This window comes from Cuculus canorus, chromosome 9, assembly GCF_017976375.1.
Source record: "Cuculus canorus isolate bCucCan1 chromosome 9, bCucCan1.pri, whole genome shotgun sequence".
Taxonomy (NCBI): Eukaryota; Metazoa; Chordata; class Aves; order Cuculiformes; family Cuculidae; genus Cuculus; species Cuculus canorus.
In genome coordinates, this window is record NC_071409.1 from 8308995 (window position 1) to 8324466 (window position 15472).

Genomic DNA, 15472 nt, shown 5'->3' on the forward strand with positions numbered 1-15472 from the left:
GGATGCCTTGAAGAAGCTTGCAGCATTTTAAACCAATACTGTTTGGACAGCACAGTCATTTGTGCCTGTCTACCTGTTCATGTGTCCGTTAACCTACGATAGCTGCACAGCTGGTGAATGATCTGAAGTCACACAGGACCTTGTGTTCTAATTTCTTCTAGAAGTTGCCTGCCGTGGTCAGGAAGGCTTGAGACTACTTGACATGTTTTTTTTTGTGTGGGTTTTGTGGGTGGTTTGTGTTTTCAGGGTGAAGATGAAGCAGAAAACTGGGAAGGAGAAAGGTGGAAAAACTGGATTGTGGTGTGACTGTTGCTGCCAGTTGATCTTTCTACAGGTTTCAGTGGTACTAGTGGCATGGTTAATTGTGATGAGTTTCTTTGATCTGGGTTGTTTTAGGTGGTTGGAGAAGGGGGACTTAATGGCTTGATCTGGGTGGGGAAGAGAACTTCCTCTGTCATTCACTAGCACAGCTTATGCTGCATCCAGACTGATCATCATGGCACAGCCCTGAGAGTCATTCTGGGTGCAGGGTCCAGGAGGGGCTGGTTTTATATTTTATATTTCTGCTTGTCTGGAAACGAGCACAATTTTTTTACTTCAGCGCTAGGAGGAACAGCAAGAAACACTGAAGGGGGGAAGAGGAGGGTTGTGTGTGGCTGGGACTGTGTACATTTGGACATAACTAGCCTCTGCTGCCGGGTATTGTGTAACTGGCTGTGAACAGGACTTTTTTCCTCCCAGCAATCCCAAGACTTCTCCTTGGTGCACTTATACTCAAATCTAAGTACAGCAATAGTCTCTCTGGCCCACAGCAGACTGTCCACTGCAGATGATTAAAGCTATACTTATGGATGTTCTCATCTTACAAGAACTGTCAGCAAAAAGTAGTGCTTATGTGAAAGATTGCTACTATTAAATTAGTGCTTTGTGCTATCAGCTGTTCTTTTAGAATAGAATTGTGACTTTTTTGACTAAGATTGTATCTTCTGACTTTGTATGAAGAAGTGTGATATACCTTCAGTTTCATTTAATCCACCCTACTATTGGGCTGTTTGTGTTTGTGAACTCAAATCAGCTCATTGACTTTAACCCTTTTGTGGAGTTCAATTGCTGAATGAATGCTGAGTAGCTGATTTGGTTTGATATTTTTGTTTGAACTACTGATCTTATTTTTAAATGAGTATTTAAATCACTGATTTAGAGCTCTCCTTTGATCATTAGATCCGCTTCCCACTGTTGTTGTTTGTCCAGTATATGACAATAGTACTGTGGAGTGTTAGATATGCAAGCAGACTGTATAAAACTGAGACATCCAGTATGAAATGCATACTTACGCAGTCTGTCTAATGAGCAGTCTTTGAAATGACTTGTAGAACTTAGCACATTTGATTCCTAGTGCTTCCAAAGATGCCAAGTTGCTACAATTTTGGTGAAGTAAGATGGCCAGGTAAAGAACCACCACCCACCCCCAGTGAGTCAATGCCTCTCTGAGAAGGTGGTGTAGCGGAAGTATCACAGCTTCTACCTGGATTTGCTAACTTTCAGGGCAATCAGGTTATGCAGCTCTTCCTTGGTACGAGTGTGTTTCTTCTGAAGGTCCTGAGGGACAATGCTGAAAACCTTACACTGTTCCAGGAATAGAGGGCAGCATTTGTAGGAGACATGCAAGAGGGATGGTCAGGACTATTTCAGAAAGGGTGTGGGAGGAAAGGGTATGCATTGTAAAAAAAAAAAACCAAAAAAAACAAAAACCAAAGCCTTTTTAACTCCACTTCTGAAAGAAACCTGTTCTCAACTGGCAGAGTCTGTTTTTAGAGCACGGCTAATGTTTGCTATGTTGATTGGGTCTACCTTATTCACCTTACTTGCAGTGTAGTTTTAAGTGTCTAAAGAAGACATTTTGTGTAACAACTCCTGTGTCTTAGTTCTTAGAACAGTCACCTTCCCTCTTGTTTGGGAGCTGAAGATGAACATACTGAGAATTTTGCAATTAGTTCAACTTCTACTCACTCAGAACTACAATTAGAAAATTAAAGCAAGAGTACTTTTTCCACCTCTGTCACACCCTCACTCAAATTAAAAGTGTATGATGCTATAGAAGCTGCGTCATGGTAAGAAGAGTTGCTTAAAAAACAGTTGCTGTAGTCAAATAGTAGTTACAAGTGTAAATAGTAAAACTCGGATCCTTTAAAAGCCAACGTCTGGGACTTACGGTGTGTGGAATTTGTTGAAATGTTTTAAACCCTGAAGTACAGGAATGTGTACAATTAGGTGAAGGAGAACATTCTTGAAGATCACAAGCAGGAATCAGGTGCTTTGCTTCTTCATGTGAGTGCGTACTACAAATATTTTGTAAAAGCTGTGTTTGGTGAAATTGGACGCTAGGATTTACTTGCCCTGCTGTGACAGATCGGCAGATGGTCTTTGAACTTGAAGTATTTAGACCAGTACATGGTGCACCAGTCTGTTGTTAAAGCAGCTTGGTCTGGAACAAAAAATGTGTAGCCACCCACTTTTTGATGATTTGTTGTATTAACAATTGTAAATTTAAATAGGTTTTGAATGAACATATTTTCTCTTATTAATCTGTGGTTGGTTTTCGTTTTTTATAAGGTGTGCAAACAGATTTGGCTAGGCCTATTTGATGATAGATCATCAGCAATTCCAGACTTCAGGGATCCACAGAAAGTAAAGGAATTTCTACAAGAAAAATATGAAAAGAAAAGATGGTAAGATAACTTTACAATTATAAAAAATTGCTTCTGTGGCAAGAGGTGAAGATGGACTATTATCCTCACATTCCTGAGCGTCTTTTTCTTCTTGTGTGCTCTTTGGGCTAAGTAGCGCAGCTCTATAAAGTGCAATGATTTCTGGGCTTTATTCAGAGCTCCTATAAAAAGTAGAAAAGACTATTTAAAAGGCAAGACTATTTAAAAAACTATTTGAAGTAGTTTTTTCAATGTGTGGTTCCTATTGATGGATCAGAAATGGCTTAAGGGGGTGTCAACAGCGGTGTAATGTAAGGGTTTGGCAGGCTTTTAGAAGGTGGAAGATGTGGTTTGTGTGAAATACGTGCTATAAAGTATTGATGATTTGGAGTTTTAGTAGATTTTTTTTTTTTTTAAAATAATTTTTAAGTAATGGGTATTTTGCAGACTGCTGATAGAATTTGTTGCCTGGTCAGTGGTTAAAATACAGAAGATGAGATGTACCTGTTCTCATACTTGAGTGTTACGAGTCTCGAGCAGATCTTTTCGTCTTAAAGTTCTAAAAACTATTGTTGTTTTTGAATATAGGTATGTTCCTCCTGAGCAAGCAAAGGTGGTGGCATCAGTCCATGCATCCATATCGGGGTCTTCTGCTAGTAGTACAAGCAGCACGCCGGAGGTGAAGCCGCTCAAATCTCTCTTGGGAGAAGCTGCACCCGCACTGCACTTAAACAAGGGCACACCTAGCCAAGTGAGTCACAAGAGCTGAACAGCACAGCACTGTTCAGCAGTACTTCGTTAGTGGCACAAGAATGTTCAATAGCAACCGTTACGAATGCTATAGTCACTACAGACAACTTTATTTTATGTATTTTGTTGAAGGGTACAGGTGTTGGCAGATCAGGTTCTAAATTAAGCTTGTTTCCATTGACCAAATTGATTTTTCTTTTAAATGGTTATTTGCAGTAAGCAGAATTTTCCAGTGTGATTGACAAGTTAATTATGATTGCCTTTTGCATAAATATCTCTGAAGTTTGACCCTAATGTGATACATTTTCATGTTTGCTTTTTATTTGAAAGCAGTAAAGCGGCTGATACTGTCAACCATGACATTAGAAGTGAATCTGTAGTCGAAGAGCGTTGAGGTTCATTATTACGTCCTATGCGTTCTGTAGCTGTGGCTTTCAGGGAGTGTCTGCTGTTACGTCAGGTGAAATGCTGTTGTGTACTGAGAGTTTGAAGGGAAGGCATTTTTCTTTAAGAACTTTTACCTTTAGGATACAGGCAACTCTTGAATGGAGCTCTCCAGACTCAAGCGTTAGAAATTTGCACATTGCAGCCTTGAGATGAAATTCTTCAATTTTTCTCTCGCTATGCTGAGTTTTAAAGACTTTTTCAGAATGCAATGAATAAATATTTTCCAAGTCATAAAATTAACTTTTATTACAGAGCAGTAGAATTGTTTTATTGCTTGTATTTTTATAGTATTTGCCATTTTAAATACGTAATTTTGAAGTTTCTTCTAAGCTGCTACTTTATTCTTCTAGGCCCTTTTAATCCATGGAAATCTGCTGCAAAGTTCCTTTAAAAGCGACTGTAGTAGCATGAGTAGTCTTCCTCATTCTGTAGGAGGAGGGCCTGTACTGTATACAGCATCTTAAACTTCAAGGCTAAATGGCTTGTATTTTGCAAAAGTCAGTTTAAGTTACCGGCTCTTATTAGCTAATTGAAATGTTGTTTGTAGTCTCCTGTTGTAGTTCGATCTCAAGGACAGCAGCAACAAGAAAAGAAACAATTTGACCTCCTCAGCGACCTTGGCTCAGATATCTTTGCTGCTGCTCCTCCTCAGTCAACTGCTACAGCAAATTTTGCTAATTTTGCACACTTCAACAGTCATACAGGTAAGTATTCTGAGCAGTGCATCCCTTTTAAATGTATAAAATGTCGTTTAAATTTGTGGTCACTTCTTCTTGAGATGTACGTTGTTTCTCTACCTCAAGAGTGTTGTATTGCTCAAGATTTCCTTTAGATCTTTCTAAAGAGGGGTTGAAGACATAAAGACTGATAATCTTGCTTTTTGAAGAGGGAATTGATACAGCTATTCTCTATCATCTGTATGATTAGGCTGTTTCTGCCTACTACTAGAACCTAAAATTCTTAGGAGGAGAGGGTGAGAGGATGAGTAACAGAACGTAGGGAGAAGCTGCTATCAGACCTTCAGTTTTCTTTCTGAAAACTACTAAGAGCAGCGTTCATGGAAAGAAAGCAGAAACAGAGACTTCGAGGGAGTTCAGATGCATTGATGAGAACTGTCAGTTTAAGAGAAAAATCAAAGGCTTCCTCAGTTTAAAGAATGACCCCCTCTTTTGTGTGCATGTCTGAGAACTGAACACTGCCTGTGTGGGTAGTAGTGTGTAGTTTCAGGAAGAATAAACAAGCTTTGAGTGTGTATCTTGACTGAGGGTGGGGGTAGGCCTTGAATTCTTAAAGAATGATGTCAGTAAAATATATTGAGCCCTCAGGGTTTATTTTGAGCCAAAGATCTTGTGCCATAGAGGTCTATCCTAAAGAAAAAGTTGATTCTGTGGTCACTAAAGTACGTTGTTGCTAACTTGCATTGTGATTGTGGGAAAGTACCTTTGCATGAATGGGCTTTTAGTCTAGTCTTAGAGGGAAACTGTGATGCTGCTAAGCCAATAAAAGTAAGTGATTTCTTGCAAATCAGTCCTGTGGTAGTTAATAGCTGAGGGGAAGTGTGATGGAGCGGACTGAAGGCACACCTGAGGAACTGAGCGAAGTACCAAGACTTTCTCAAAGTTAACTTTAAAAAAAAAGTTGTGAAATAATTGGTGGTTGAATTCAGTAATACACAATAAGGGCTGCTGTGGTAGTGTGTTTTGTAAAATCCTTACCGTAAGATTTCATGCTGATCATCTTTTTGGATGTATATTTAACTGGGAGAACTTGTACTGAGCAACTGGTGTTGTACAGTGTTACTGAAGAGGCTGAAGATTTTTAGTTCTTTCTCATAGCTTATTCTTCCCAAATTTGTTGCTGAGTGATTCTGTTTTTATATACACTCAATTAGTCTTCCAAACGTGTTCCAAATCCAGGTAAAATTACACTGCATCTTTGCTGGGTAATTTGTAAAAGAATATAAAAAAACGAACACTCCAGAATAAATATATTCTTACAAAAGAGTCTGTTATTTCTGGTTGAAATTAAGTGCTGAAAATCAAATCTGAGAGGGATACCCAGGTGCACTGACTAGTTTTCTGTTTCAGTAATTAACCATTGTGGTCATTCCCATAACTTCTTGCTGTAAGTTTTAGAGCCCAAAACAATTTCAGGGCTGGTAAATCAAATTCTAATAGCCAAAAGTCTCATTCTGAGTGTGCAGTAGCTGAATGTGTATGGCAGACTGGTTTACCTGAAGGAGTTTTCTGACTCGCTAGGGTTAAACACTTGTAAGACTTGTTCTGTGTGCTGGAACCACTGGGTAGTGTTCACTGAAACAAGTAGTTAAGTGTTAGACTTCCTTTGGAACCCAAGGAGGGTTGATCCAGTCTACCAGCTTGGGCAAAAATGAGTTTTAAATGCTCGTTTAAGGAGCTGTAGAAACTCTTGTTAGCAATCGCACACTACAGCAGAAGGCGGAAGAACTTGACACTTAGTCCAGCACTGCTTTCTGAAAGTTTATGGCTTGGTGTTTGTGTTTTAAGGCTTGGATTTAGCAGTACCTGCGGGGGGTGTAGTTTTCTTTCCCTTCATGTATGCTATCGTAACTAAAGAAATCACTGAAGAGCATCAGCAAATTTAAGGTCTTCCAGTATAAGTTCCTGTTTCTGCAGTTAAGGCACAACTGCGTGCAGCAGCTGGTAGGAAAATACACAGACTTGTACTGTGATCTGTGAAGTCTAGATGTAAAGTCTAGAAGTGCAATTCAATTTTTGATATGTTCCTTTTTTCTGAGTTTTCCAATTTACTGAGCTGGCTCAGGGTGTTGTACGTTGAAGGGGAAACGCACTGACCTTGTGTTGGTATTTAATTTGCCAAGTTCCATAACTTCTGCAAACCAATGAGATTTTGAAGATGATGACAGATAACTGTTTTCAGTAGTTTACACCCTGGTAATAGCAACAAAAAAAAATTTGGCACATAGACTTTCTGTAAACTAATGGAATAGAAGACCTACACAAGAGATTTTAAAAAGATGTAGTGACACAGCACAGCTCTGCCATGGGTATTGAGGAAGAGGAGGCTTTACCCAGAAGAAATAAAATAGCCGTTGTTTTCTAGAGAGTTGTTTTCAATTTTGTAATGTAATATAAGTAGGCTCTAGTTTGGGGTTTTTTGAGTTGCGGTGTTTCATGCCTTCATTGCACAGCAGGAAGAGCAAACCTCGTAGAAGGAACTATGCACAGGTAGTAGGACAGCTTGCATTGCTGTGACTGGTGGTGTCATGCTTGAGCCAGCTTTAGCCAGCTAGATTTGATGCTGCCTCACTGCTCTTCAGTCACAACAGCAGTTGTAAATCCATGCCAACCTGCAATCCACTGTAATTCCGTAACTTCCTTCAGGTTGCAGAAAACTGAATTTGGGAATTGCCAGTCTGTCCTTGAAAGTATGATTTATGTGTTGTTCAGGTACAGGACAATACAAGTCTTACCTGGTCTTTACCTTTGTGCGGCTTTTACGTAGGTTTAAACTTTACCACATAAAATAAAGCAAGATTATATCTGAATACTCTGCAGAAGAGTCCTTATGGTGCTGCTGTTTCAGCGTGGGCTCACTTGCAAATCATGTTTTTGGTGTCAGCAAAAAAAAGTGGCCTGTAATAGAATACTTTCAAGTTCTTAAGATTCTTGACATGTTCTGTTTGTGTGAGTGGTTCAAATGAAAAACACTGAAACAATTTTAGGAGTGGCGTGTATGTTCTTCATCCCATTTGGCCAACTAAACATCAATCTGATTAGCCTCTATCCAATTGATGCATCATGATGAAAGCATCGCTTTCATTTTAAAGCAAGGTGCAATTGAATTCTTAATCTGTTCCTCACGAAGAGCTACTGGTTTAAAAACAAGCCAAAACCTGTGGAAGTTGAAGCCTATAAAATGATGTTTGAACCAACACTGATGGTATAATGATAGAAAATCTTTTCCCTCTATTTCTGTCAAATCTTCTTCCTTGCATACATTAAAGGTGAAAGTTTTAAGACAGAACTTCCCTGGGACCTTGCTTTCTCATTGATTTTGTTTGTTTATTGCTGACCCGCATGCTGAGGTGGGTTGATCTTGGCTGGCCCAGGTGCCCACCAAGCTGTTCTCTTACTCTTCCTCCTCAGAAGAATGCGGGGAGAAAGTATGATGAAAAAGCTTGTGAGTCAAGGTAAGGACAGGGAGATCACTTGCAGGTATGGCTACGGGCAAAACAGACTCAGCTTGGGGAAGATTAACTTAATTTATTGTCAATTAATAATAGAGTAGCATAGTGAAAAATAAAAACAAAACTAAAACCACTTTCACCCCTTCTTTCCAAGCTTAATTTCACTCCTTGTTCTCTGTCTCCTCCCTGAGGGGATGAGGAATAGGGGTTGCAGTCAGTTCATAGCACGTAATCTCTGCCATTTCTTCTTCCTCGGGCTGTTCCCCTGCTCCATTGTGGGGTCCCTCGTTGCAGCAGGATCGCGTCCTTTAATGTGGGCCCTTTCCATAGGCTGCAGTTCTTCAAGAACTGCTCCAGCATGGGTGCTTTCCAGGGATACGGTCCTTCAGGCATGGACTGCTTCAGCATGGGACCCTACAAGGTCACAGCGCCTGTGCAGGTTCCTCTCCATTAGCCACAGCTTCTGCCATGAGCCTGCTCCAGCATGGGCTTCCCACAGGCTCCACTTCTAGGCATCTCTACCTGCTCTGGTGCATTTGATTAAAGCAATTGTTTTCACTTACTCTTTGCTTATACCAGTGTTTAGACCTTCTGTGGAACTTATCAGTTAGGCATTGCTGAATCTGTAGATGTTTGAATGTCCAGCTGTTTGAAATTAGATGGGTGCTGACTTCTGTTTTCTCCTGTAGTATGACACAAAAGGAAGGCAAAACCTAAAGTTCTGTTTGAAATTTCCTTGGCTGTTATGTTGTGGATATGCTCTAGGAATGCTTTTTTCTTAACATTGGTGTTATTTTTCCATATTTCTGCACTCTGATTTAGGTTTTAAAAACATGAATTTGCCAGTGAAATGAATTTATAAACCTAGCCAAAGCTATTCAAGTGACGCCCAACTGAATTCACCCAAGGAAGAAGCACTTTGTATATGACTAATTCAACTTGTCAGAATGTTACAAGAATACCTTCTAATTTTTATTCTCAAAGAAGTGTTCAGTTAGTCCACAAATTCCAGTTTTGGAAACTAGCATTTAGAATGATCAGTGTTGTGCATTCCACAGGTGTGCATCTGGTATTCTGGAGTGTTTTCCTGACCAGCCAACACTGTGAACACTCTAGGGTTAAGCTCAACTGGACTTCATCCGTTCACGTAGTTGTGAAGAAGAGAAAAGTAGCATTAGCTGGTACAGGCCTGTGAAAGCAATTTGTGAAAGCTTTTCAAAGGCAACTTTCAATTGTAGAATATCATGTCTAGTTTTTTCATGTAAACAGAAGCGACAAGGTAGGGCATTACCCTTGGAGGCTGTCATAACCATGGATTCAGTTAATACATCTGTTTTTGTGTTTATTTCCCATATCCATTAACATGTTTTGTTCCTTTGCAATTTACAGCGCAGAACTCTGCAAATGCAGATTTTGCAAACTTTGATGCATTTGGACAGTTTAGTGGCTCGAATAATTTTGGCGGTTTCCCCACAGCAAGTCAGTCTGCTTTTCAGCCCCAAAATACAGGTAGAACTCCTAGCACTTTTGATTAATACTTAATAGCAATAATCCTTACCTTTATGTTGGAAGGTACTTAAGTTGAGTTTATTTCTTGCATCTGCCTGCTTTAATGCAATCAAGCCATCTAAAGCTCTGGGGAAACTCAAAATGAATTCCTTCTGTTTGGTGTTGATTTTATTTTATTTTTGTTTTCCTGATGCTTCTCAGAAGTCTGATTTATGGCACTATTTGTTTGTTTGCTCTACACCTGAAATAATTATGGAAAGATTAAACCATGATACTTTTAATGAATATGAAATGGACTCTATCTTGTAAGATAAGTTTTTCAGTAGACCCTAAACGGCTTCACAGTACCAAACAGTGTGTGCCTCTGCGTATGTGTAGCATATGCACACACTGCAGTATGTTTGACTTCACGTGTAGAGCCTATTGCTGAGATTTCTTTTGCTTTCCTTTAATGTGATTGTGCTTTAGAACTCTGCTTGAGCTTACACTTGCTGTTTGTCTAGATCTTGGGCTGACTGACTTTCTTTTCCTTTTTTTTTTTTTCCTGAGTGTGGTGTCGTTTTAAACTTTTTTTCAAATTTTCTTTCTCCCTTCTTATGTTAACTTTAACCCCCACACAATTTCTGGCTGTCCAGCGTTCAGAACGCTTTCATCTAGCTGCAGTTTTGGTGAATTTACTTCAGCTTTTCCTCTCCAGGCTGTACACAGTAAGTTCCACGCAGTGGAAAACCCAGCTTGCTTCATTTTATGCCATTGTAGTCTAGCATTTTCATTCCTACTGTTGCGTATGTTTTAACTCGTTCATTATGCTATTAGAAAGTTGTGTGTGCTGTAGCATGAGTGGAATCCTTCACCAGCTGTTAAAAAATGTGATACACTTAATAGAACAACTCATTTAAACTGAAGTATGTGACCTCCCTAGTTAAATTGTCTGGACACTGAAGAGACGGAAGCTCATAGTTTCCTATTTGAACTGAAATTCAATTGTGTGGACCTAAGTGAGATCTTCAGAATTGACATAGGTATCTCTGATGTCAGTGGAGGTGGTATAAAGAGGGCTGTGTTGTCTTCCCTTTGCTTCTTTCCTGATTGGATGTAGTCTAAAAATTTAATAATGGATAACCAGACACACTCTCAACCTTGGCGTGAAGCTGTACCACTTTTGGACTTGCAGGCACTATTTTTTGTTTAGAACAGTGACTGACATCTGCAATGTTTAATCATTGAACCATTAAATACATGCGAATAGTAGCTATCCATATCAGGAAAATGAAGCTTCTGTATTTTGAATATTAAAAATTCAGACAAAAACTTATTTTTTTTAGCAGGATATTTTTGTCAAAATTACTTTAGCAGCTAATAAATAGTACATAGGCTTTTCAAGATCAAATTATGCCTGTGGCTTAAGCTGTTGAAGCTTGGGTTTTGTTTTTTTGTTTTTGTTTTGTTTTTTTTTTTGTTTTTTTGTTTTGTTTTTTTTCCCTGATCTACAGAATGAAAAATTTAAACTGTTTTTTTTCTGATGATCCAATGTAAATTTGAAGGAACTGGGAAAGTCTTAAATGTGTGGAGTGAGATGGAGTGGGGGAATGTGTTGCTTCCCGTAACCACAAAGAGGTGGGATTATTGTGCCCTCAATTATGGTTGGAGAGCTAGCTTTGCAGTATTGATCATGTTTAACTTAATTTGTTGCAGGTGGAAGTGCTGGATCTGTGAATGCTAACTTTGCTCACTTTGATAACTTCCCCAAATCCTCCAGTGCTGATTTTGGAGCCTTCAATGCTTCTCAGAGCAACACGACAGCAGCTGCAGCCAGTAAAGCTGCAGTGAATAAACTGAATCTCCAGTCAGCTGACAAATACGCTGCTCTTGCTAATTTAGATAATATCTTCAGTGCAGGGCAAGGTACTAAACTCTCTTCTTTGCTGTGCTTATTCTACATGTATATGCTTTCCACAAAGATGGCTATGCTTGTTAAAATAACCATGTTTCAAAATGTCCTTTCTTTAAGTTGCCAGTAGAGTTTCACATCAGTACCCTCAATGTGCTAGATGCAAGTTTTAAGAGTAACGTCGCTCCAAAAGTGCGTGCGTCATCAGAAGTCTGCTTTTTGAGAGCCTGCTTCCTTTCAAGATTAACCGAGTGGAAATACCTAAATCATTATTGCTGCAATGATGAAAATATATATTTATATTTTTTGATATATTTTTGTATTTGTGCTAAAATATGTACTGAAGGCTCTTAAATGGAGAGCTACAGTTGGTGTGGACAACTGCGGGAGTAGCTTTCCTGCCTCTCTGCCACAGAAGACTTGGCGTTAGTTTTTCTGTCAGCTAGTAGCAGCGATACTTGGGTTTAGTTGATTTTAAGTTAAGGAGAAAAAACTAGTTATTCTGTAACTTTTTACTCAAGTTTTTTATAAAAACTTGTGTTGGTTTGTAATGTAGATGTTTTGTTCTAAAATGGGTTATTTGAAGGTATGTCTTTTTGTTAAATTTTCTAGTTGAAGATGGTGGTAATATTGGGTCGTTATTTTCCAGGGAAACCGTAGGCTCCTTGGAACTGCAGAGTATCTATAGAAGTGTGACACTGCGCTCAGAGCTCATGGCTCGTTACACGTTTTTCTCCTGTATTCCCTAGTGCATATTTAATTTTTAAGTCTGAACTTAAACTATCCATGAACTTTCATTTAGTCCTCAACATTGGCAGGGCAGAAAATGAAACCATCATCACTTTTCATCTTATCTCTTTCTAGGTGGTAGTGAGCAAGGAAGTGGCTTCGGTACAGTAGTGTCAGCATCAGCAGGTCCTGCGTTGTCAGCCCCAAACCAGTCAAGTGCATCTTCAGACAAGTATGCGGCCCTAGCAGAATTGGACAGTGTGTTCAGCTCCACAGCAACCTCTAGTAATGCATACACTTCCACCAGTAACATCAGCAGGTACTTTGTTAGAAGGAGCTGACTTTCTACATTTGCGTCAGCAAGATGCAGGAAAGTAGCTCAAAGTTGTTTCTCAAATCTGGTTTTCTTTGTTATCTAAACGGGGAAATGTTGAATGAGTTTAGTGGCACTACTGAAACTGCATCCTTTTGCTTTAAATAATAGAAGTACTATCTGATAGGATATAAGATAAAATTAAGAATACTTTTGGTCAGCAGAACCTTCTTTGCACCTTTCCAGTCATCACATGCTAAACCTCCTAGATCGTAGTACTTTCCTATACAGAATATTTGCATGCATACTGAAAACCAGAGCATCGTCTCTGGCAAAAGAATTAATCAGGTATTTGTAATGTAAAGGGTGCCAAGCACTTCATTTTTAGATCATTAAAGTACCAAATGCCTGTTTAGCTCTGCTTGGTATTGCAAGTGCCCCTAAAGCTTCTGCTTTAAGACCTTTATGGTGATCGCCTCTGTTTAGTATTCTGTACTCAGCACTAGTTATAGTCTCTGACCCTGGCATCAAGGGCTCAGTTCCTGGCATCCGGGAGTTATATCACAGTTTGCAAACTGCTCATAAGCATGCCTTTTTTCTGTTCTTTATGTGCCAACGTTAATTGTATGTTGTATTGAATTGTTAAGCAATTCTGACTTCACTGAATGTATGAATTATTTTCAGCAATGCTTTTGGAACAGTACCTGTGGCGGCTACTGCACAGACACAGCCTGCATCTTCAAGTGTGCCTGCTCCATTTGGAGGTATAGAAGTGTTAGTAACTCCTTTTCTGGACTGTGAGCAAGCGTCTTAGTAATTTTTAATTTTTAAGGCTGTCGTTTGACACTAGTGATTTTGAAGTTACTAAAGGATGCTATAAAAGTACTATTGTAAGGCATTTCAAATGGAGCATTTTATTATCAATTCTGACTTTTAAATTTAATTTTATTTAGATATTTAGATTTTATGGATCTGTATAGAAACTATAAACTTGATATGAATCAGATCAGCTATTTTTAAAATACTTTGTTCAATAAATGTTTTTAATCTTTCAGCAACACCTTCCACAAATCCATTTGTAGCTGCCCCTGTTGCCCCAGTGGCACCTTCAACAAATCCATTCCAGACCAATAGCCGAGGAGCAACAGGTTAGGAAAAAACCCTAAGTGTTCAAGAAACTTTCTTTCAAGATTTGCGCTAATTCTTGTTTTCAGAGCTGTGTAACTTGTTCCTTAAAGGTTTTCTGTATTCCTTGTGTTTAGTCTATTTAATGTGTTGTGTGTTTGCTCAATGTAAAGTACAATAATTATGAATAAGCTGCAGAAATCAACTTTGGCTTTTTTTGAGATAAGTGATGTTTTTTTATTGGGATGAGGACATTATTTTCCTGTTTCTGACCCAATCCTAGGATTTCAACTGATGGCAATGATAAAGGTCAAAATGATCGGTTTAAGATCTAATACTATCCGAACTATTTGTAGTCTGTATGATCAGTTTGGTACCTTCCAAGATAACCTGGGCTTTGAAGCCTGCTTCATAGCTGGTTGCCCTGAAATCGGGGATCTTGAAAAGCCTTGCTGCTAAGCTGCTACACTTGCTTTTCAAATTTTTTTATTTCAAAATCCTGAATGCCCTCAAAGCCAAAGAGGTATAACTAGAACTGGGAAAGACAAGGCTTTTGGGCCGCTGGATCCACACCAGACCACTTACTCATTACATTGGGAGTGTCCTTTGTTTTTGTGTTTTGTAACAGTAACACTTAGGATTAAATATCATCTTTACAGTCATCGATTACATTAATTTTCTGCGAAAGGATTCTGTGGAATCATAATTCTATAGACAAACACTAATGACCTTTTTAAAAAAAAGCAAACTTGTATTTTTCTTTGAAGCACTGAACCTTGGATTTAGATGACTGCTACTTTATGCTAATTTTCCTCTCTAAGGGCACTGTTACATTTTGACACTTGCATCTATTAACTGGGCTTCCAGAGATTTTAAGTCTGCCGCTGTATGCGTTTTAATATTGAATTGTGCTTTAGTTAGGCTGAATTAAACTAACCGGGCTGAGTTAAGACTGAATTGATCAAATTCATGTCCCCTGCTAAAATGAATTCTGTTTTCAGTCCCTTTCAGATATTGTGCAGTTAGACTTGTTCAGTTGGTTAATGCCCCGAATATCTTTTTCCTTACTTTACTCTCTGTGCTATTTTGGATCATCTTAAAGAACTCATAGTCTCTTTAGATAAATTTGTTTGAATACAGCAACTCTGCCCTTACAGCTTGCAGATGTTCCGGCCTCTGTACTAGATGACAGAGATAATGACTATAAGTAAAGATAATATTCCACCCCTTTCAGTGTAAGGTATAAACCTGTAGCTTGTCCAGCTGCGCTGAGCTTTCTTTCTGCATGAACTTTGCTATTTATTACATAGGACATACGTTTTGCAGTGTTTATTTTTAATGGTTATCTTAGTTTAATCTATTACTGGTCGTGGTATGGACGAATTGTTTGGTATATATACATGTGTGTATTTCTATATATAGAACTAAGAACTGACTTTTCAAGAGTGTATAAATGATTTGACATTGTCTGGTCTCTTTGTGGCTTCCATAAGGCCTCTCGGGAGCAATGCACTCTCACATATTTCCTCAGGCTCATTTTGGTAGGTGGCCACATTTGGTATCGAGTTTCTTGTGGCTAATTGTTCTTGCTTGTAAAAGCTTATTGACAGCTATCTGGTTCTCTGCACGTAGAATTTGGGAAGACTTTCCATTTCTTAAAATGGACTGAGCGTGGGCATTTGGCAACTGGGTAAAGGGAGAGACGAGCATACGTAGACAACCATTTAACCTACTAAAACAAAACCATTATTGATATCCTCCGTGGTCACAATATAATGTAACAAGTTGAGTGACTCTTTTCTTCTGCCAAT

General features: G+C 38.9%; 1 protein-coding gene across 10 annotated transcripts in view; it reads left to right on the forward strand.

Annotated features, from left to right (window-relative positions):
* The window catches only part of AGFG1 (ArfGAP with FG repeats 1), a 34424-nt gene that overhangs the window by 16258 nt on the left and 2694 nt on the right, over positions 1–15472 (forward strand). For 2 of the 10 annotated variants that reach the window (XM_054074176.1, XM_054074177.1), the window contains exons 3-12: positions 2614–2729; positions 3297–3459; positions 4453–4609; positions 9484–9603; positions 10239–10310; positions 11299–11508; positions 12359–12542; positions 13221–13300; positions 13592–13684; positions 15155–15202. In XM_054074176.1, coding sequence (XP_053930151.1) covers positions 2614–2729; positions 3297–3459; positions 4453–4609; positions 9484–9603; positions 10239–10310; positions 11299–11508; positions 12359–12542; positions 13221–13300; positions 13592–13684; positions 15155–15202 — 1243 coding nt within the window. The remainder of the gene's footprint in view (positions 1–2613; positions 2730–3296; positions 3460–4452; positions 4610–9483; positions 9604–10238; positions 10311–11298; positions 11509–12358; positions 12543–13220; positions 13301–13591; positions 13685–15154; positions 15203–15472) is intronic. The other 8 variants (XM_054074179.1, XM_054074178.1, XM_054074184.1 and 5 more) reach the window with 6 other exon arrangements.